Source organism: Perca fluviatilis, chromosome 4, assembly GCF_010015445.1.
Source record: "Perca fluviatilis chromosome 4, GENO_Pfluv_1.0, whole genome shotgun sequence".
NCBI lineage: Eukaryota > Metazoa > Chordata > Actinopteri > Perciformes > Percidae > Perca > Perca fluviatilis.
In genome coordinates this window covers 35,487,763-35,511,631 of record NC_053115.1, presented here as the reverse complement: position 1 = coordinate 35,511,631, position 23,869 = coordinate 35,487,763, and the positions used below count along the sequence as shown (strand labels likewise).

Here is a 23,869-nt window from a genome sequence, read left to right as displayed (position 1 = left end):
CATCTGTCCACCAAAGACAGACCACCAGTGCTTTCACCTGGCTCTGCAAATAGTTGTTGCACTGATTTATCAGGAAGTATGTAAACGGAAATTACTCATTCAGCCTAAAATACACTAAAGCATCTGCTGATACAATAACAACGGTTCACGGGGCGAGACGGTATCCATGAGCTGACTCTTTCTCACCACAGCTCACTTCAGTTCAGATATTCCTCATGCTGGGTTTTTCCACACACTCTGCAAACCTGGAGAACCAGCCAGAATGGATTTGGGCTGGTATGAGCCACTATAATTTGAAATGAAACTGTTACTGTTGACTGTAAACAAGTACCTTACCTTGTTTTTACACAGCATGCACACTCAGACATTGTTGATCCTGAAGACGGTCATGGGAAAGAACATGCAGCTCCAACTCCAACTGTGTAAGTTCTTTTTAAACAAACTATTTCACACACAATTTTAGGTTCATTATGATGTTGTTTCTTTGGTGTAATTCTTTTTAATGTAATATTTCAGCATTAGGGTCAAGTTTTGCTTCTAAGATATTACGATAGCTAAAACATAATCCATGTAACCTTGAATGACCATCACTGTGATGGAATAGCTGCATACACCATTTATCTTAAATATCTTGATCTTTAAAAAATGACAGGGCCATCTCAGATTGCCTGTATATCGTTTTAATTCTTCATTAGATTCTGCCTTCATTTTCTTCTGTTTCAATACATACATTTAGTAACTGCCCAATGTGAATGTTGTCAGGCAAAAGGATAGATTACCAACTGGGCAAAGCATGCACCTGCCCCAAGTACCCAGGTTCAATTTGTATCAGTTGGTTGCATATGATTTTGTTAAATGCACATTTATTTCTGCATTTTCATAGGACAATCATTTCAAACTCAACTAGATTCTAGTGGAGTGGAGAACATTTCAAACATATCAGGTAAAACAACTAAAATACTCACCAACATTTCACTCAGTGTAAACTTTATATAGCTTCAATCAAATACAGGATATATGTATATGAGATACCAGTCTCGCATTATGAGATGCAATCAAACAGGATGGCGTATGATGACTTTTGCAGCCTTCAAGCTGAAAATTCTATTTTTGCTGACCTCTGGTGGTTTAACTTCTCACCTTGTTTTAGTGATGTACAGGTAAACTCCAGTACACTGTGACACATGCATGTGCAGAGAGGCCTGCCCCTTATGCCTACAAGTCCAAAGTGCCCTCTTTTTGTCAAGATTTTTTTTCCTTTTCCTTTGATTTTGGCAATGGCCCGTCCATGGCCCTTCAAGAAAAACATTTATCAATTAATAATAATGTGCTAGAAATAAAATGACCTGCTTGACCTTCAGCCATTTTACGTCACAGACTTTTACATTTATAGCTTGACGTGTCCGCTTCCTGCCAGGCATTACATCAGGACAGTCACAGTGAGCCACTTCTTAGCAGTCATGGCAAGCTTTAACTCTCCTTACCATAGGAATTCCTCAGAATGCAGATTGCACTGTTCTGCTTAAAAAAAAAAAATAGTAAAAGTTTTTTTAACTCAGATTTTATGCACATGGTGTTTTTTGGGGGGGGGTTTTATTTTTTTGTTTTTTTTTTTTTTGTTTTTGGGAGGGTATTTTTTTGTTTGGTTGGTGGGTGAGATTGAAAAGAGATGTTGTCTGGTTGGTTGGTCAGGGAGGATGTACTGGAGACTGAGTGAGACTCAGTGTGGGGTTTCCGTCTCAAGTGCTTTCACCTGAGCTGATTCCAACCCCCCGGTCGTTACCTAGAATGACAAATGAGAGAGGAATGCACTGGACTGAGTAGGAAGGGAAGAGGGTAGGAAGGATAAGGGGATGAAGGGATGAGGGGGGAGATGATGAGGCCACAAGATAGTATCTTGAGGCCACGAGATAGTATCTTGAGGCCACGAGTTACTATCTTGAGTCCACGAGATAGTATCTTGTGGCCACGAGATAGTATATTGAGGCCACGAGATAGTCATAATAAATTTTTTTGACAAAGTGGGACCAGGGGGGCTCCGTTCTAAGCTATGTGAATTTGTGATTTATTTTTTTTCTATTTCCTGACATTATACAGACATTATAGCTACAGACTAAAGAATTACCGGTAATCAAAAATATAATCGATTGACATTTATTAATAATTAAAATAATGGTAAGTTTACTATTACTATGTACATACACTTTTTAATCTTAATGTTGAATAGCCTATTATGATTAACAATTGAAAAGATTTTTTTAATTATAAAGCTTTATATTGATTATTAAGTCATACCCATAGACTGTAAAAGGTCAGACCACATGGTGCGCTGGTCGGTTTGGTGCACCGTTCACAACAGGTCAACGTCGTGACGTAACCCAGCATTAGACGCACTGAGCGGAAAGAAGTCATAACTGTAGCTTCTGAACCGTCTCTGCTGTATACTGTCTATGGCTGTAGCCGATCACACAAGCCAACCACATTGAGCAGTTCTTCAGGATTCACATTGCACACATTAGCTGTTCTAACAGTCTATGGTTTTTCCTACCCCCGCCCCCGCTGCTGCCTTTGAGTTGATGTAACGTTACCGATCCCGGGTTTGTGTTTATATCTCCAGCCTGGAGGGACAGAGCAGAAGTAACGGGAGGAAGAACACGGATTCACGGACTGAAACTGTGAAGAGATGGGGGCTGTTCTGGGGGCATTATCCTTCGCAAGCTGGGTAAGTTCTGACATTGTCAATATGAATTATGTTATAAACCACTCGTTTTTAAATTAATGGGAAATGTAAGATGGCGTCATGCACAGTAGCCTAATAAGCAACAGCAGGTAGTAGGTAGTATACAGTAGCCTAACGTTAGCGTATGCCGCTCTCCTGTAACTTACGCCAAACTCCACTCAAATATCGCCACGGTTTACTGATAAAACGGTACGAACAGAAAGCCGAACTGTATTCTCTCACACACACACAAACACACACACAAACACACACACACACACACACACACACACACACACACACACACACACACACACACACACACACACACACACACACACACACACACACATTTGAACAGAGATAGAATAAAACTTAAAATTAAATTAATTACTTAGCTATGTTTATTGTTTAAGTCTGCAAGTTATTTGATTCACCAATGCGTTTTTCAATATTTGATCAAATGGTTAGCTAGGGTTACCACCGACCACCACTGTGAAAGAATATTTTATCAGCCGAACCTTTCGTAGTGGTTGGAATTTTATTAAAGAATATGCATATGTCATAATACATAAATGTTATAAGGATAAGAGACACATTCAGCATGCCATACTCTCGAAATGCAGGCTTTGTGACATCAAGCACATACTTAAAGTGCATTTATATTTCCATAAAGCCAAACGAAAGTAATACTTGGTGACCGAATCACAGTAGCCGCTGTAACACCTGCTAAAGTTTTTTTTTTAAAGTGTCTATTGTAAAGTTTTCTAACTAACTTCTATGAGGGATAGTAGACGAATTTGAAGCCCACAGCAAAGGGTTAAACATAACACACTTGATCATCTGCTTACACGTGATTAACTGGATTAACTCTGCTTTGTTGCCTTGTTGTACAACCACAACAAGCGCCACATTCATAAATATGGTCAACATATACAGTCTGTTTGCAGACTAACAGCATGCATTTATGTAAGTTTAACAACGTCATGATTAATACAACAATGTAAAAAAGGACATAACATCACAAGTCATGCAATAATCAAATATCCCAGGTATTGGATTTATGGCGTATCAAAATCAAGAAAAGAAACAAATCCTCACATTTCTTAGGCTGTGACCAAAACATATTTGGGATTTTTACTTCATAAATAAATGAAAAATACAAATGCCTGTTCTTTTCAGTAGAGGACTGTGAAAGCTCATGCTAAATGAAGACCATGTGGATTGTACTCCCATAAACAAATTTCCCATGCAGATTTATTTTGGTGTAGGTCAGGAGGGAGCGTGCCTGGTTGGTAATGTGTGTTATCTGGAACACATGGCCTTGCCTGGGGTTTGGACTAAGCTGACCTTGTCTGGCTGGCAGAAGTATTAACTTGTTGACAGTCTTCCAGTCCTCTCTCACTCAGTGTTTGATGTAAGAGAGAGAGAGAGAGAGAGAGAGAGAGAGAGAGAGAGAGAGAGAGAGAGAGAGAGAGACATCTAAAGCACTGTAGATACTGGTTAATTGTAAATGAAGGAACAGGCTGTTTGAGCAGGGTCAGTGAGCTTATGTTGTTTCTGTCTTGTATATCTTCATGCCCATGTATGTCTTGTGTAAAGCACTTAGAACTTGTTGTTGTTGTAAGGTGCTACAAATAAACTTGCTTTGCCATGAACACAGCCACTGTATTTTAGTATTTTAGTCTGCTGCTTAAAATAGTCCCAAACAAATGCACAATTTCCTCCTGTTTAAGTGATGTTTTGGCCAGCTGTTGAAGGAAATTAAATTAGCCTTTTTAATGAAACTTTATGTGTGTTGTTCTAAAACCAATTGGCTTGGTGCTGAGAGCCACAGACAATGTCAGAAAGTACTGAGCAATGGAGTAACACATTGTTGGTTTTTGGTCCTTTTTAATGGATTTGTTTACAATTATAAAAATACTGAAAAATACATGAATGAAGGCTGATCCTTTAAACAGTCTGACCTGTTTCACAATAATCTACCAAAATTACGTTCTGACTAAATCTGTTGAGAAGTGACAGAATTATGCTTCATTATATTTAGCCTTTACAACATCATCTTTTGATAGTGGAAATGAGACACATTGAACATTGTGTGATTGGTCCAGTCCACATCAGAATCAGAATCAGAATCAGAAAAGCTTTATTGCCAAGTAAATTTTTTACACATACAAGGAATTTGTTTTGGTGTCGTAGGTGCATGTCACACATTATCTAAATAAGTTAAACAAACAGGTTAACAGAACAGACAATATAAGTATAAATATATAAATATATGTGCATATATACACACGATGTAATAAAATAAGAGTAACAATTAAGATAAAAAGAGCAGATTAAGTACAGTGGCATGTAGAGCCAGAGGTGGGTGTGGAGAGAGTCAGGGTGGTTTCCAGGCCTTGTTAATAAGGCTAGTGGCGGAGGGGAAAAAGCTGTCCTTGTGACGTGAGGTTTTGGTCCTGATGGACCTCAGCCTCCTGCCAGAGGGGAGTAGCTCAAAGAGTTTGTGTCTGGGGTGGGAGGGGTCAGCCACAATCTTTCCAGCATGCTTCAGAGTCCTGGTGGCGTAAAGGTCCTGGAGCGGTGGGAGATTGCAGCCAATCACCTTCTCAGCTGACCGAATGACACGCTGCAGTCTGCCCTTGTCCTTTGCAGTGGCAGGCAGCAGCGTACCAGATGGTGATGGAGGATGTGAGGATGGACTCAATGATGGCTGTGTAGATGTGCACCATCATTGTCATTGGCAGGTTGAATTTCTTCAGCTGCCGCAGGAAGTACATCCTCTGTTGTGCTTTCTTGACGAGGGAGCTGATGTTCAGCTCCCACTTGAGGTCCTGGGAGATTGTAGTCCCCAGGAAGCGGAAAGACTCCACAATGTTAATTGTGGAGTCACTGAGTGTGATAGGGGCAGGTGGGGCTGAATTCTTCCTGAAGTCCACAACCATCTCCACTGTCTTTAGAGCGTTGAGCTCTAGGTTGTTTTGCTTGCACCACATCACCAGGTGGTCAGCCCCCGACCTGTAGGTGGACTCGTCACCATCAGAGATGAGTCCGATGAGGGAGGTGTCGTCCGCGAACTTCAGAAGCTTGACAGACTGGTGACTGGTGACATCTGTCTAGGCTGAATTTAGGTATTTGTGTATCTTTCTTGATTGGATGATGATTGGACACAAAGTAAAATATGGGATCTGAGCTCTTTATGTTTGGTTGTAGTTTGGTCTTTTTATAGCCTATTTCTACAGAAGCATATTGCATTCAGAAAAAAAGCACTGTGTTTCTGAATTAACAAGACAGAAATTCAGAAAAACAAAAAAACAGCCCGTCTTGTGTGAAGCTTTTTTCCGGCTAACCTAATTGAGTGTTTGATGTCTGGAAGCAAACATGTCCCACCTGTAATTTAATCTGGTTTTATTTTGGTTTGGGTTTGAGGCATTGGGAGATAGTAATGTCTTTAAGTACTGTAGATGGCATTGTTATCAGTGTGTTGACTTTGCGCAGGCACCTCAGGACTTTGTGGTTGTTCAGGCAGAAAGCCCAAAATAAAAAGCTATACCTTATTACTAGTCTATATCCACAACGTTCCACTTCCGGGATTGCTCCGGTGCCGCCAGAAATTCCGGATGTCCCTCTTTTCAGCCGGCTGTCCGTTACCTTCCGCTTTCTTTGTGTTGGCACGCTAAACTCCGGTGGATTTATGAGGCCGATGGTTAACTGCTAGCTAGACTATCTGTCCAATCTGAGTTTTCTGTTGCATGGCTAAAACAACTTTTGAACAGTAAACTTGTAAAAACAGGGCTTTTTTTTTCAAGTGAATGCATTCTGTATCTGTCAAGTCACACTCTAATAAAGATTTACAGGCAGGCTGTCAGTATTCAGTAATTGAGTATTTAATGCCAGTATAACAGAAAACTGACAGGAGATCATCTTGTCCATAAATACAGAGAGTGCATGTCCTCCTACCCATCCCCCAGTCTGATCATTATTTCGTTCTGTAGCCATGACTCCTATAGTTGACATGCATGGGACGTCTTAACTGTTCTTTTCCCAGCAAGATAGTCACCTGTTCGCCCCCTGTTAATGAAAGATTCTTTTGTTTTCCATGGTCAAGCTCTGCACACTAACCATGTACTGCTGGCAAATTAGTTCAAGAGCTGACTCGGAGAAAGACTAAATAGCAGACTCATTCAAGCCTTTAGTTCAGACACAGACCAAAAGTCAGATGATACTGCCTCGGCAGATGACTTTCAGATGATGGTTTAACAGTTTTGTTTCTCTCATGTTCATCTGATTCACCATACTTACAAGCAGAGAAAAGCCACTAGCCTCCACCCCCTGCTAATTAAAAGAACAACATGATATGCTCCTATAACTCTCACCTCTCCTTACATTGTCTCACAGGAAGTGTAAAAAAGCCCATATTGGTTTATTGTAAAATAAGGACCCCACCAAAAATGTCTTTGAAAATGCTACATTTTCTAAAGAAAATATACACATGCTCACTGCTCAAATTTTGCAGATGAAACATTATTTAATACCAACAGTAGTTGAATTAGCAGGAGCTGATTTCAGTTGTGTGTAGGTGAAGAATTGAGCTTGAAGTGTCCATTAAGGTGGATGTCCTGCAAGGAATTATTAATTGTAACAGTTCAAGTGTATAAAGTGGGAGATGATGTCAGGTGAAGCGTTGGCTGAAGTGGGAGTAGTGAAAGAAGTTGGAGTAAATTGGGTATGAGCAGTGGAAGCTGTGGAAGTTAGACAAGCTTAAGACGTTTTTTTGTACAAATGTGAAGACCTACCCTGAAAGAGGTTAAAGGGCGGTGGTGTAGTCTACGTAATACACCGTATAGGCAGTTTACTCACTAAGAAAGCTCCAGGATTTCCATATACCCACTTGAAAATACGCAATGACATGTAACAACATACTTCCCATAATATTTTTGATATATTTTGAATTGTCATCTGTGATTTCCTTCGCATAGGCTAAATAAATATTTCCACTGTAAATTGGTGCAAGAAAGTGTATCAGAATGCAGGAAATGAAGTCTTTGATGCTCAAAATTTCCCTGGGGGAGGACACCCACTTTGATATGTCCATTCTGGTCCATATATTTATATAGTACAGTTTACTCGTACATTAGACTACACCAGTGTTAAAGGGTTAGTCAAAGTGTAACCATTGAAAGGAATTGAAATGTCAGTTGACGTGTAAGTGGTGATAGTAGTTCAGTTGTTTTTTGAAGAGTAAAAGATGAAAGCAGTTGACGATCACTTAATTATATCATTACTGTATGTCACCTGTATGGATGCATCCTCATTCTGCACATTTAGTTTTAGGTTTTTGCGTAATAGGCAACATGTTACATGTTTTTAGATGTTCCTCATTGAGGTAGATGCTGAAATGCCTCACGTGTATTGTGCCTGTCCCCAGGTGCCGTGCCTGTGCAGCAGTGCAACCTGTCTGATGTGCAGCTGCTGTCCGGGCACCAGGAATTCCACGGTGACCAGGATCATCTACGCCTTCATCTTGCTGATGGGGACCATCGTCGCCTGCATCATGCTTTCGCCGGGTGTGGATCAGCAGCTAAAAAGGGTACGAGTGGACCATGGGAATGAAGTAAATGTATGCATGTAACGGTCATTTCTATACACAGTAACACTCTATTTCTGTGTCAAACACAGAATAGGAAGTAATGTGTTTGTTGGGTTTTTATCCCGTATAAGTAGCTGGATAATTTGTACTATCAGAGAGCGTTAAAGAGAGAGAGAGAGTTAAAGCTGCATGAGTGATAGAGTCGGGATCGGCAACATCTGTCTGTCAAGATCTTCATCATGATTGTTGGATTTTATTTTTTGTCTCATTACTTATTGCTGCTCTGCATGTTGACATGTTTTAATAAAATGGCTAGAATCAGTGTTGCTTGGCTGTGTTGTGTTGCTTGCATGGCTACATGTACTGAATGTGGATACTGTTTACTGTGTAAATCTAGTAATGTCTTGCTGCTTCCCATTGCTCTGCATGGCTTCTTGAGAAAGCTTATTTTGTTGCTGTTGTGTCTTTATGGCATCTTGTTGTCTTCTGTCTGTAAATTTGAACCTCTACTAATATATTGCTGCTACCTGTTGCTCTGGTCTCAAAACATCTTGTCAACGGACTACAGTTGAAAATTACGCTGGCTAACACTGGCACATTTACAGAACTGTTGATTAAAGTGCGTTGCTCATATAAATAAATAAATAAATTAATTAATAAATAAAATGAAATATAGAGGCGTATCAATCGATTTTGAGTTTAAAACCCCTTCTAGGACCAGCAAAGTAGGTCTTCAGACTGCCTGGCTTTCAACTGCCACCTCAAGGGCATTCTTTATCGAGCGGACCTCCCTTTGAACTTGAAGATGATCTGGTAATCTGCAAACTGTGATATCAGTTGTGTCTCCAGAGCCTCAAAGTCTTCTTCAAATCTCCACTTTGCCCCACGGGAGTTAATGCCACAATCTGACAATATCTTCTTCGTTAGATCTTTTCCGACACTAAATCTGCATAAGGGGAGCAGGAACGCATCCGTATCCAGAAAGTTGAAGAGTTTGATGTGGATGGTGCGAGCACCTAGCCTCAGCTCCTGCTCCTCTGGCTCTCTCTTGGGAGGGCAGGAGGAAAGGGCAAACTATTAATTATTTGGTCAATAAAATGCCAGAAAATAGTGAAAATGATTATCCCAAATTGCAGAGCCCATAGTGACGTCTTCAGATGTCTTGCTTCGTCCGAGCAACAGTCCAAAACCCAAAGATGTTCATCATACTATCAAGAAGATTAAGAAAAATATTTATTTAAAAACAATTGAAGCTTGAATCGCTGCAGCCATTCTCTGACAGTATTTCCATTAAGCTTTGTTCTGGTCTGTATCATGTTTACTGAAGCCAAAGTGGGCCCGCCTACCATCATGGCATCATATGTTTCAGTGTTATAATTTCAGGTGCATAATCAGGGTTTCCGCGGAGTCTAAAATGTAAAAAAAAAATTTTAGGCCTTAAAAAGTCTTCAATTCGCTCAAGTATTGTGTTCTAGGTCTTAAATAATTTTAAACAGGTCTTAATTTTCTTATGTCCATGCAATGCTACTTTTATTGCTCTTTTTTTTATTTACTCCGTGGTGTTATAGTTCTTTGTTTCCCTAGTTCAAATATAATTTCGCTGTATTACGACTACAAATGAGACCAACATTAGGGCTGTGACGGTATAGTATTTTTCTTATCGCGGTGACGAAGCAACATATCACCGCGGTATGGCGGTTAACCGCAACCCCCTTACAAGAGTAGCGTAAATTAGAGCGAGAATGGCAGGGGGCCTTAAGTGATTGACGTCAGTGCCCGTGTGGGGAGCAAGCGGTAACGGAGAGCAGCGTATGAGTGCTGCTGTGAGGAAAAGCGAGAGGAAAAAGAGATAGCAAAGATGATGTAAAGTAAACAATAAAACAACAAGCTTGAGCTTCTCAAGACACAGTGGCTTTATCTGTCGTCAATACCGCCGGTAAAGTGAATGGCCGTTACCCCCCGATAAACATTGGCTTAACCCATAGCACAGTGTTTCCATTTCAGCTCAATGTGAGAGTCTTTACTGTGTTTTGCTGTCAGTTATGGCCACTCTGCTTTCTCTCGTCTCCGTTGATCTATTCCACAGACAGTTCAGAAAGCTCTATTGTCAATAAAGTAAAAAGAAGAAAAAAGGTTTGCCGACAATGCCAAGGGAGACGCTCCGCAGCACAGCGGTCTTAGCAGCTGAGCAGACAGAGTGCTCTGTCTAAGATAACCAATATAAGCTGCTCTGTTTAGGCTACAAAACGTGCATGCAGGCTGAGATTCAACCGTTCGGTTTTGTCAGGATTAAGCTATAAGCAGAAGGAAACTCCGCTAGCTGCTAGGCTAATGTGCAATGGTAAACACTGCAGCGTTAACGTTAATGTGTCCACGTCCACCTCAGCTCAATGGACTGTCCATCCTCGTGCAAAGCTGAAGTGACGGGTAACTACACAATGATTATTGCTTTCATTATATGTCATATCACACAATATCTGTTCTCCTGTAAGTTACGCGAGCTAAAGGTAAAAAAAAAAATATGCGGTGATGGCGGTGATGACGTCATGACCGCGGTAGTGGCACGTCACCGCCGGTATTGCGGTGATGCGGTTATCGTCACAGCCCTAACCAACGTGCAACTTATATTGCAGCCAATTAGCTTTCGTGTTATTGCCGCGAGTCTCTTTGGGATTATACCACACCTAAAACGGATTTTCTTCTTCAGCTATGGGGAAGTGCAAGTTTAGCAATACTTACTAATTTAGGGCGTAGTTGATGTTGTGATATAGGTCTTAAATTGCATACACAATGGTCTTAAAAAGGTCTTAAAAAGTCTTGGGTTTGACTTGGTGAAACCTGCAGAAACTCTGATTATAGACTTGATTTAAATAAAGTCAGTTAAGAGGTTCACAGTGTTGTTGTTTTGAATATTTGTTCAATTGGCCCACGCTACTCAACATCATATAGAGTGAAGCTCCTGCTCATTTGACCCAGTTTAAAAACAAGTTAAAATGTGACTTCTTGTGATTTGCTGTAGATTCCAGGTTTCTGTGAAGATGGGGCTGGCTCCTCTATCCCTGGTCTGCAAGCTGATGTCAATTGTGAAATGTTTGTAGGCTACAAAGCAGTGTACCGCATCTGCTTTGGCATGAGTATGTGGTTCCTGGGTTTTGCCATTATTATGATTAACATCAAGAACAGCAGAGACCCCCGTGCTGCCATCCACAATGGGTAAGCACTGCAATAACAACACATGCTCTTTATTCCCAACACATCGCAGTAGGGCCGGGTATTGATCAAACGTTTTCGATACCGGTACCGATACCAATACTGTGACTTCGATACCGGTTCCTTAACGATACTTTTTTTCAATACCAATTTAATAAAATAAAAATAAATTACATTACTCATTACGGCACAAATCCTTTTACTGTATTTATTTTTCATTGCCCTACTACATGAGCCCCATCTCTGCGATGTGTAACGTTAGACAACCAATCACAAACATTATTAGATCTTTGTAGAAACATGCTGCATGCTTATTGGCTCACTGATGCTGCTTTACTCCTTAGGTATTGAAATTGGGTATTGAATGACTAAGCATTTTTCGATACTTGATACTTTAGAGGCCATTCGGTCGGTGCCTTAAAAGTATTTTGAATTATATTGAATTCGGTACCTAGCCCTACATCACAGTAGAGGTTTGTCTTTCTAACCTTCATTTACCTGGGGGGGAAGCCTGCTTCTTTTTAAAAACTGCCAACTTCAAAATTCACACCGGAGATGTGGAAGGTGCAGAAACAGAGCAGGCCAACATCAAATGCATTTGGCTGTTGATCGAGGCTACATCTGCATTACTACATTTTGTAAAAAAAGAACTTTGGCTTTCTCTGTCCTCTCCGCATGTGCACTGTAACACTACATTCGGTCAGAGTTGTTAGAAATTATACGTGTCGATCAAGGGGGTGGCCTTTGTCCTGTACACACCTTTCTTCCTTTCTGTTTTTCGTAACAGATCTACAGCACATTACTCATCTGTTGATTTGATTTTTTTATCAATCAGTGTATAAAGTTAAAGGAAAATGTAACATCAGAAAACATCACATTACCTGAGCCCAAACAGATGTAAAGTTTCTCACTTGGTCTGACCAGCAGCAAAAAAGAATTGGATAACGGACAGATTGGATAACATGGGCACTGAAATAAAAATAGCTGCACTGCGCTGTTTTACGCATGCGGTGTGTTGCAGCTGTAACACATTATAGGAGCAGTTTCTCATGTAGAATATGTTGGTTACATGCAGAGCTTACATACAGTGTGAGGTTTTCTCAAACTGCCAAACTTTTTAAATACATTTTTTTCCAATTCAAAGTGAAAATAACAATCTTAATATCTGTAGAAAACATGTCATCATTCCCTCACCGACATCTTGAACAATTCAACTCTCACAATAAATGCCAACTGTTGTAACGTTAAACACATTTATGGATAAATCATTTTAATGAACTGTGTAAGTTGCGTTTAAGTTTTTAACGATTCCGATTCTGCTTATGGATTATGGTTCTCAACGATTCTTGATTCAGATTCTTTGAGGGGCGGGGTGAAAACAGATCACATGCTTAATTCAATCAGCCAGTTGCCCGAAAAACAACAAGAATCCATGTATGTGTTAATGAACAGTCTAGGACACAGTAACCACATCCTTCCTCTGCTCATCACTGAGCAGATCAAATTGTTTGTTCACATGCTTTGGACATTGTTTCACTTCAAGGCTCACCGGATACATATGCTTGATGCAACTCTAAAATGTATGTTTATGTACATTCTACTGAATAATCATCCATTAACAATTTGTTTTCAGATTTTGGTTTTTCAAGTTTGCTGCCTTGGTGGCAGTTACAGTTGGTGCCTTTTACATTCCAGATGGGCCATTTACCTACAGTAAGAACTTATCTCAGATCATAACATCTAATATACACACAATAATATCTGATATGAGTAATGTAATGAACTGTGTGTCTGTTGTTGCAGCTTGGTTTGTCGTGGGCTCTGGCGGAGCTTTCTGTTTCATTCTGATCCAGCTGGTGCTGTTGGTGGACTTTGCCCACTCCTGGAACGAGTCCTGGGTGGACAAGATGGAGACCGGCAACTCCAGGGGCTGGTATGCAGGTCAGTGTCTCAAGCTGTGGCACGATTACACGCTGCATGCAAAAACATCACAACATGCAGAATGGGGTGTTGATGGACTCACACTTCCACAATGCAATACACAATAAAAAACTGCTCACAGCTGGGGGGGAAAACCTTTCAAATCTGTGGGAGCAGGAACTGAATACAACATGTATAGATTTCGTATATACTTCTTTATGAATGTGTAAAAAAAAAAAAGAAACCAGATCACTTTTTTATCTTTTTTTTTTTTTAGCTTTGCTGGTGGTCACTATCCTCAACTACATCCTGTCATTTATTGCTGTCGTGCTGTGCTTCCTCTTCTACACCAAGCCTGATGGATGCTCTATCAACAAGTTCTTCATCAGCTTCAACATGTTGTTCTGCATCGTGGCCTCTGTTGTCTCTGTGCTGCATAAAGTACAGGTATTTCAGTTTCAACCATTCAGTCAGGCAAAAATGTGCCTTAAAGCACTTTGAATTTCAAAGTAATACCAACCTGTGATGGAGTATCTTTCAGGACCAGCTGCCTCACAGTGGAGAAACACCACACAGTGGATGTGCCATTGTGGCTTTTTTAACATCATTCAACAACATATTCTATCATGAAATGCCCCTGGCCTTGAAAGTAGCTGATGTAGACTCATCAGGTCAGTCACAGTTAGGTTACAGTAGGTGATGTGCTTGTTAACCATTGCTTATGTTAACATTACTTTAGAGCAGACAATCACATTGTTCATGACCAGTGGTGGAATGTAACTAAGCTAAGGCTGCACAATATATTGTTTTTTCATCGTCATCGCAATATCAACTGCTGCAATAAACACATCGCAAAAGACTGCGACATATTGCGAAAGACACTCTGAGAGTTTTAGTGTTATTTGAAAGAAAATATCAGTAAAAAATTGCACTTAAAAATTTTTATGCCTTTTACGTTTAATTCAATTCAATTTGTTTAATAAAAGAATGATGGAAATTATTTCCTTTCATTTGTTTAAAACTCAACATTAAATTGTTTGTATTTTAGCTGAATAAATACTGAAAGCAGCAGAAAAGCATAACAGAGTGCACTTTAATATCTGTTTATTTATCGCAAGTAATATAACGTTATCACGATTTCAACGTTATCGCATATCACATATTTTCCTCATATCGTGCATCCTAAACTACAGTAAGTACATTTACTGTACTTAAGTACAAATGTTGAGGTACTTGTACTTTACTTGAGTCTTTTCTTTTAATGCCACTTTCTACTTCTACTCCACTACATTCATCTGACAGCTTTAGTTACTAGTTACTTCTCAAATTAAGATTTTTGCACACGAAACACATGTAGTTTATAAAATCTGATGTTTTATTATCAATGAAACTAGCCAACAATATAACGGCCTACTGCTGAAATGATTAGACCATTTAACACACAACTGTTCCTTTACACTCTAAAATGGGAGGGTCTAAAATTTTCCTGATGATGCTTACATACTTTTACTTAAGTAACATTTTCAATGAGGGACTTACTATTTTTACAGTGTAGTATTAGTACTTTTACATAAGTAAAGGATCTGAATACTTCTTCCACCGCTGTTCATGACTTCCTTACACCTTTGCTCTTGTGCTTTTCGAGAATAAAAAAAGACTACAAACTTCAGCGTTGCTCTCATACGCTGTTTGTGATCGCTCTGATCAATATTTCTATATTATGTGCATTAGAAACATGACATCATACCTTCAAGTGAGGGACTATAAGGGAAATAAAAATAGCTAAGACTACTACGCAAAATGGGGTAATTAAGGTAATAATTGACGCGTGTAATGGGAGGAAGAGTAGAGTGATCTCAGCCCTATATAATGCTTTATTGATGAGTAGAGGGAACTCAACAACGTACATAAAAAAAAAAGTGGGAGAGAGAACTGGGGATTGAGTTGACGGAGGAATAATGGTACAATATTTCCAGGGTATAGCATTCAACCACTAGTTCAAGGGTATGGAGAGAGTTTGGGTGGAAGAATATTGGTAGATATTTCATAACCCCAAAGACGAAAGGAATGTTCGCCCCAGTACGGACTAGGTGTTGGAGGCAATGTGGACAGATAGAGGTGGACCACATGCACATATTTTGGAAGTGCCCAAAGATGAAAGGTTATAGGGAAGAAGTATGGGGAGTCTTGAAGGAGATATTTGTAACCAGAGCATGGTACAAAGCAGACCCACCTACAATGGAACAATGGCTAAGTGTAGTAGAAGAAATATATGACATGGAGAGATTTACCCACATATTGAGGCTCCAGGAGGGGAAATTTGAGATAAGGTGGGTAAAATGGGTTGAGTATAAAAGAAAGCTGAACGATACCATAAATTAGGAGATTTATAATCCTATTACAATGTTGCATCACAAATATGGGAGGAAGCTCACATGTCACTTTGTTGATTTAATTTTTATTACCAAGTTGTTTACTTTAGTATATTATTGTTTGTTAATATTGTTGATTGTTTCATTTAATTATTATAATATACCCATATATGCATGACATTATTGTTTTGCAACATGCTGGCTGTGTAAAAAGCTTTTTCGTAAGGGTCTTTATCTCAATTGCAATATGCATGTGTGCAGCTTGAATGTGCACAAAAGTTTAGTTACAAAAAAAAGAATAGAAACATGACCTCACGTCACAGGGCGGCTGTAGCTCAGGTCGTCTACCAATCAGAAGGTTGGTGGTTCGATCCCTGCCCCTGCAGTCTACATGTCCATGTAGTAAGTGTCCATGGGCAAGAATGAATGTGTGTGAATGATTATCTGTTGAGCAGGTGGCACCTTGTATGGCAGCCTCGGCCACCAGTGTATGAATGGTAAATGGTGCTTGTACTGTGTAAAAAAATCAGATTGAGTAGTTGCTAAGTGCGGTGAAATTTCATTGAACAGAAATAAAATTTGACCATAGTTTAAGGCCAGGTGCAAGGACTTGAGCTCTGTGTGAAAAATAAAACTCACCCATCACATTTATTTGAATTGAGCTAGTCCAGCAGCACAGTGGTGGCGTCATCGCAGGGTCGTCAACTTTTTCTGCAATGCAATGAGACATCATCCAGCAAGGCACTGCAGTGGACAACATACGTTGTTGTCATCACCTGACAACCGTCCCAACGAAATATATAAAATAGTTTAGAATAATCCTGTCTGTGAGTGTTTTGGCATCTGATATGCATTTAAATGCTTGCGTACTGTTCATTGTCTCACAATGCAGCCCCCTGTTCTGGTTGAACGCAGGGCTGTTTTCAGTCCCAGCGTAGGATCAAGGGTGTCGGTTGTTGTACTGATTGTAAAGTCCTTTGAGGCAAATTTGTGACTTGACATATGACACCACAATTCCTTGGAATCAGCATCACAGAGAATCTGATCTGATCAGTGAATGGAGTTTGCTCACTATTCATGGAGTATTTCATGTTTTAAATTTAGATTTCTGACTATTTTATCTGTGTGTTTCTCCAGGAGTCTCAGACACGTTCAGGTCTTCTTCAGTCCTCCGTCATCACCCTGTACACCATGTACCTGACCTGGTCTGCCATGAGCAATGAGCCTGGTGAGAATGTTTGCTGGTTGCCGGAAATAATTCTGTAAACAATGATACACTTATGAATTAACAGAAGTAACAGCCATTCAGCTCCAAACAAGAAACAGGACAATGTCTTTGTCATTGTTGTTGTTTAGCATTGTTGCAGTCATTTTAAAGAAATGACATCCTTTTTTTGTCATGTGATTATGCTTTTGTTAGTTATGCTTTTGGTTGTTCTGTTCAAAATGCATGCTGTGTGTTGTACTGCTGTAGATAATTGATTCCCCCACAGAATGTGTACAAATATCCAAGAACAAAGCATTACTATTGATCTGAAACAGTTTAAGTATCATTATCAAGCTACTTTCATGTGCTTCCATGTCTTTTTTTTCCCCAAGAATGTAGCTTATTTAAGGCAATTGAAAGCAGGAACATGTCTGCAAATGAGGTCTCGTATTTTTTATCAGAATCAATCTCTGTCAACATTTCTACTTACACACTGAGCTGTAAATTCAAACATTGTGCTTGTTTTTTTCTCCTCCCCTCAGACGAAGAATGTAACCCCAGCCTACTGAGTATCTTTCAGCAGATCGCAGCCCCCACACTGGCCCCTCTGGAGGTGGAGAACCAGACAGCTGTGGTGATCATTGGCCCAGAGGAACCTGCCTTGACAGCCCCGTATCTGCAGTGGTGGGACGCCCAGAGCATCGTGGGGCTCGCTATATTTGTCCTGTGCATCCTTTACTCAAGGTAATATCACTGGATGAGATAGGAAACAGTGTGACCACTACTTCATTCACAAACTTCCTACAAGGTCTAGAAATGTTCACATGAAAATAATGTGGCTGCGTTGGTTCTGGTTGTCATTGTGCAATGCACAGGCAGTGATAGGCGGAATCACAAAATGTTGAAACTGATTATTGATTGGCTCCCCATATCTAACAGGCTTTGTTGTTACTCAGATAGTCAGTGTGACTCAGACTCAAACTTGTTTCAACTGACATGATTTCATTAGAATGGGATGTCTATGGGAAACTGTGGCAAAAGGTTTTTGTCACAGCTTAGCACTGTCTCTGGAGGCCTGAGGCCTCACACGCAAACCCTCTTCTTTGTCATAAACAAATGCATGAAATTAAACACAATTAAAATGATGTGACAAACACTCATACATTATTTATTAACATGGTCAACTCAATGCATTTCTAATCTTCAAGTTTAGTCAAAGTTTAGTTTCATCTCAAGGTCTATTTAGTCTTTATCTGCAGCTGCTGTTTTCAAGGCCAAGAATCATTTTGGAAACTGTTGAAAAAGTTTCTGTCGCCCCCATGAGGAATTCTAAGTAATGACAGCAAAACTGTCAGCGCGTCCACATGATACAGCCTGATGTGATTGCACATGCGCCCTCACCCTCCTCCACACAGTTGCTAGTAGCCAAGGAGGACACTGAGGATGATGGACTCTTCAGAAGAGGTGATTATCTTCACTTGAGTTTCTGCGTGCGAAAGTCGCCGGATGACACAATCTTCTGAACATAGCCATACTGAAAAATACAGAGAGAGTTGTGTGGAGCTGATAGTCTTAATTAGCTTTGTAGCAACTCATTTGGCAATGGCTTGAATGTAACAGACGTTTAGTAATATAAATACTATAATATATAAAGCACTGAAGCTTTAACTTTTAAGTCAACAAAGTGAACAACAAAGTGCTCAGAAAAAAACATGTTTAAACTGAAATCTAATGTTCCAAAGCCCATTTGAGGAAGATCATGTGATATCAAAAGTTGCAGAATGACTACGAGACGGACCGCGAGATGAAATTATCGGTATGAGTATTAGTAATGTAGGTGCCTTTTCATGTGATGTTGTGTCTTGCACTTCAGGGCCATTGTAAAACAGATTGTATTTCGTATTTCTAAATGGAGATACAGTCTCCATTTATCAGTGTTGTGCCCTCAGTATTCGTTCGTCCAGCACCAGCCAGGTGAACAAGCTGACCATGGCTTCCAAAGACTCGGCCATCCTGGCAGAGGGCGGCAGCAGCCTGGACCTGTCAGAAGAGTCCACAGGACCCAGGCGGGTGGAGGACAATGAGCGGGACATGGTCCAATACAGCTACTCCTTCTTCCACTTCATGCTCTTCCTGGCCTCACTCTACATTATGATGACCCTCACCAACTGGTACAGGTCAGGCTTTGTGATATGCCGTGTAATATGCAGGATAATGTTGAGAATGCCAGTTATTACTGAGAATTGAACCATGTAGCACCCTGTTGGAGTTTTAGTTCGCAATAATGACCAGCTTGCTCTACATTGACCCTTACATATATGAAAGAATATAATGAAAATCATAATAGGTCTCTTTTAAGAAAATATATAAAATAACACAAGACACAAATCAAACATGCTAACTTCTGTGACTCGAATGTAACGCTAACACATGAGGCACAAACTGAGGCGGGCATGGCCCATCAGAATGGTCACAATAGTTGAAAAATTCCCGAATTTTAGTTAAAAGTTCAGATTTGCTGAAACATTTATTATATCCTGACAGTAGCGCATGAGACAGATAATCTGTGAAAAAAGCATGTTCCTCTGCCTCCTGCTGGTGCTCCTAATGGCATTTGCAAATTTATGCCAGATTAAGATTAACAACCAAGTCTCTAACACAGTGTCTATGACTGCTCGTGAACTGAGGTCAAACTAGGCAGCGCTGACCAAATATGAGGCAAGATTCTGTTACTGTATTGCATATTTCTCAAATGTTTTCAGAAACACATTTTAATGTTTAGCTGTAAAATTTGAAAGTTTGTGGCAAAGTCAAGTCAAGCCAAAACTAGTTTCACATTGCCAGACCTTCCTTCACAGCACTGCGGAGGCAGGGCCAATTTTTCTCCCATCCCAGAATGCTGTGTGGACTACACACAGCATTCTGGGATGGGAGAAAAATTGGCTCTGGTTTATTGGCATTTCTTTAAACCAATAACAATCGTCTTGGGCGGCACTAAGCGCCAGAGTGAGCCACGGTGTTGCTGCAAAATAGCCTCGGATGGAACTTGTTTTGGTGGAACGTGTTCGTTCAAAAGAAGTTTTAGTCGTACAGGTAGTCTAGCTAGCTGTCTGGATTTACCCTGCAGAGATCTGAGGAGCAGTTAACCATAGTCCTCATAAATCCACCAGAGTTTAGAATGTCAACACAAAGAATGTTGAAAGACCTTTTGTTGTGTTCTCTTCTTAACAGCCCTGATGCAGACTACACCATAACCAGCAAGTGGCCAGCAGTGTGGGTGAAGATCAGCTCGAGCTGGGTGTGTTTGGCCCTGTACACCTGGACCCTGGTGGCCCCCATGATCCTCACCAACCGGGACTTCAGCTGATCAGCAACTCCGTCTCTTGCTCCACTCAGTCCTCTACAAACCTCATTTTTACAGAAACTCTGACCATATTGCCTATGTCTTACTTTCACAATTTATACTTTTAACTGGAGCGTAGTTTTGTTATTTAATAAAGTTAACAATTGGTCAGATTCAGAGGTGCCATAACAGCTGCTTCAGGTATTAACTGCAGTGATTTCATAGATGCGAGGACAATTACACATGTTCCACTGAAGCACAAAAACACACTTGAAGAAAAACAATCCATTTGTTTGTGCAAATTTATGTCCACAATAGGGCTGGAAATAGGGCAGGGAAATATGCGATATGCGATAACGTTGTTGAAATCACGGTAATGATACAGATATTAAAGTGCACTCCGTTACGCTTTTCTGCTGCTTTCAGTATTCTGCTAAAAGGAAATCATTTCCATCATTCTTTTATTAAACAAATTGAACATTGAATTAAATGTAAAATGCATCAGAAAAAAATCTCTGAGTGTCTATCACGATATGTCGCAGCCTTTCGCGATGCGTTTATTGCGGCAGTTGATATTGCAATGACGATAAAAAAAAAAACGATATATTGTGCAGCCCTAGTCCACAATAAAACCAGTGTCACATTTTGATATTACGTGCTCTTAATCTAAAATCATTTCTGCTGTAAGAACAACAAATATTCAGATTTAATCAAAAACCAACATTGTTTACACTGCTTAAAAATATGAATGTATTACAGTATTAATAATGAGGGCTGGTTTGTGAACTGCACACAGTAGTAAACTCGTATAGTTTGCTGCTATGCCTTCCAATGCCTTATATGTCTGTCAAATGTTTCTGATATGTGAATATATTGAATATATTAAGAGTAATATGAAGAACATAAGTGTAGTAAACTTTGATTGGTAAACATTCCTGAAGTATGACTCAAAGTCAAGTTTCTGCCAAATATGTATGGTCCAAGATATTCAATGTGAAGGTGTCTTTGAGATGTGTTCATTTCAGGTTACAGGGTACCCCCAAGATCCTCCAACTTAAATTCAAGGCTTTTTAAGACCTTTTTAATACCATTTCAAATGAAATTCAATGCCAACTTCGTACCCATTCCGACAGAAGTATGAGGGGAAAATGTCAAATCTGTATAAATTTCAAAACCTAGAAAATAATTATGTACAAGTAGGCTACTTGAATTAAATAACACATTGTATTTAAAGTATCAGTCATTTAATACAATTTATTGGGTTATAATATAATCCAATAAAATAAGATAATTACACTGCATAAGAGCACTTTTACTTGTTGTTGTTATGTTGAATGCAGGATTTGTAACTGACAAGTAATTTGTAACTCTACAACACTGTTTTTTCTACTTTTAATACACGATCTGAGTAAGTCTTCTGTATCACCAACAACAGTCGTGCATGAATACCTGCAGCTGTGTTTAACACTGAAAACACACAGCTCAGTTCAGCGTTTACTCAGTGATCTTAAGTTTTAAGGACAGGCAAGCACACACTTGAGCACACACTGGATTCCTGTCAGTTTCATAGTGAGAGCGGCGCGCCAGAAAAAATTATTGGCGGCGGCGCATATTAAATAAATATTTATTAATGAATTGAATTAATTAAATATATTATAGTTTTTCCGCGTGAGAAATACAATGTGTGGCGGGACTGCGTGACAAAAGACCAAAATGGGTGACTGTCACGCTCAATGTGTGACACTTGAGAGCCCCTGGTTTACTTGCAGCTCCGCTACAGTAGCAGCGAACCTTTAACGTTACCTGTAGTCACATGGTCTCTAAACAGTCCGCTCACCGTGAAGTCCTGCACGGATCAACAGATGTTAGAGCGCGGCGGCTGCTCGCTCCGTTTGTTCTAGCAGATTAATGGAGTCGCTCGGTGTTTGGCTAGCTAATAAGCCGTTAGCCTGTTACCTTGAGCTTTGTCTGAAGGCGCTGAGTGGCCAGCCAGGCTCGACACACCCGAAACATTCCGCACATCCGCCGATCAGTTTAACCGCTAACCCCCCGTACCAGTCAGAGAGGCGTGTTTACTTTGTGTCTCGGTCCTCCAGTGCGTCCAGAGACGGGCTCCGGCCAGTTTTTAAATTAGCCTACATTAGTAACAGTTCATTTTGTTACGGTATGAACTTAATCCTAGGAAAGGCGAAAAATATAAGACCTTTGTAACGAAATCCATGACTTTGTATACCAAATTCAAGGCTTTTAAGGCCTTAATTTGAGATTATCAAATTTAAGACTTTTTCAATGCTTTTAAGACCCCGCGGGTACCCTGGGTTAATATAAATCCACACAATACCACTAAACACGCAGATACAATCAAAAGATTAGTTTAAAGCTGCCGTGGGTTATGGTTTTATTATTTTCTGTGCATCATTGTATGACTCCAAATACAAAGTATTACAGAAGGGCTTTAAAGATTCTTAAGATTTTACTTGTAAAGAATGTCATCTTTTTTTAATCCAAAAAATAAGTTGTGTTTTGTAAGACATGTCAGGGAATGGAAATTGAATAGTTAAATATGTTTAAGAATTAAACCTGATTCATATGACACAAAATTACCAAATGCCTTGTAAGCCAAAGTGATGGACTGTAGTTAGTATGTGATATGTGATATGTGTGAGTTCTCAGTGCTTCTGCAGTTTCTCTTCACACTGATTTATGTTCACAACAGAGATACAATGTGCAAAACTCTTGACATGAATAAATGAGCTGGTCCGTCTTACATTGTGTTTATCAGAGTATCATTGTTCAGGTTCAGTTTACTTCATTTGTACCCATGGGTAGATTTGGTTTGCAGTACACGACGCATCGATCTTGGCCAGAGGTGTCAAAAGTATTCACATTCATTACTCAATACAGATAGTAGGGTTTGAAAATGCTTTTGTAGAAGTTGAAGTATCAACTCAAGCTTTTTACTTAAGTAAAAGTGTAAAAGTACTTGTTTCAAAACTACTTAAAGTGTAAAAGTAATGTAAGGCAGATATCTTCAACAGGAGGTCCTCAGAGTCATTGCAGGGGGGCCTCCAAATTATTGTAAATTTTTGAGTCTTTAAAAAAAAAGAAAATGAAAATGCCTTAACATAATTCCAATATATTATTAGCAAATATAAATTCCCACTGATGATAGGCTTACTGGCCTAGGTAGTCACTAAGATATCAGCCCACAGATACAGTTAATCCTTATAGATTTACTGTGCCACATATGTAACATTCAAATATGATTTATAAAATCATGCCAACAATTAATATTTTAATAGCGTATGAAAAAAGGGTATGTAAGAAGGCTTCAGGTTGCCCTAACAGTTATTGTAGGCCCAGTTTAATATGCAACTTAATTTAATACAATATGTAGTAGGGGGTCCCTGCTACATCTCACTTTAAGTTAAGGGGTCCTTGGCTTAAAAAACATTGAAGACCAAAAGCTTAACCCCAAAACGTGGGGACAAAACCCCACTTCCAC

The 23,869-nt window shown here is 39.7% G+C and overlaps 1 protein-coding gene across 3 annotated transcripts; it reads left to right on the top strand.

Moving 5' to 3' along the window:
- The first annotated feature begins 883 nt into the window (after nt 1-883).
- On the top strand, nt 884-20,808 carry si:ch73-267c23.10 (serine incorporator 1). 3 transcript variants are annotated; one of them, XM_039796793.1, is made up of 11 exons: nt 884-943; nt 2,618-2,722; nt 8,151-8,312; nt 11,332-11,525; nt 13,156-13,235; nt 13,326-13,463; nt 13,720-13,889; nt 16,952-17,042; nt 17,564-17,765; nt 18,971-19,198; nt 20,253-20,808. In XM_039796793.1, the coding sequence occupies exons 2-11, from the start codon at nt 2,684-2,686 to the stop codon at nt 20,386-20,388; spliced, it is 1,440 nt and encodes a 479-aa protein (XP_039652727.1). In that variant the 5' UTR covers nt 884-943; nt 2,618-2,683; the 3' UTR covers nt 20,389-20,808. The 3 variants fall into 3 exon arrangements, with proteins under 3 accessions (XP_039652727.1, XP_039652726.1, XP_039652725.1); XM_039796792.1 differs by having other exon boundaries at nt 929-943; nt 2,574-2,722; XM_039796791.1 differs by lacking the exon at nt 884-943 and having other exon boundaries at nt 2,402-2,722.
- Nucleotides 20,809-23,869: the final 3,061 nt, after the last annotated feature.

What these genes read in the sequence shown, in the direction of transcription:
- si:ch73-267c23.10 (XM_039796793.1), top strand. Translation starts at nt 2,684, where the DNA reads ATGGGGGCTGTTCTGGGGGCATTATCCTTCGCAAGCTGG. An exon ending in TGCCATGAGCAATGAGCCTG is followed by an intron (nt 17,043 to 17,563) that starts GTGAGAATGTTT and finishes TCCTCCCCTCAG; the next exon opens with ACGAAGAATGTAACCCCAGC. An exon ending in CTGTGCATCCTTTACTCAAG is followed by an intron (nt 17,766 to 18,970) that starts GTAATATCACTG and finishes TTGTGCCCTCAG; the next exon opens with TATTCGTTCGTCCAGCACCA.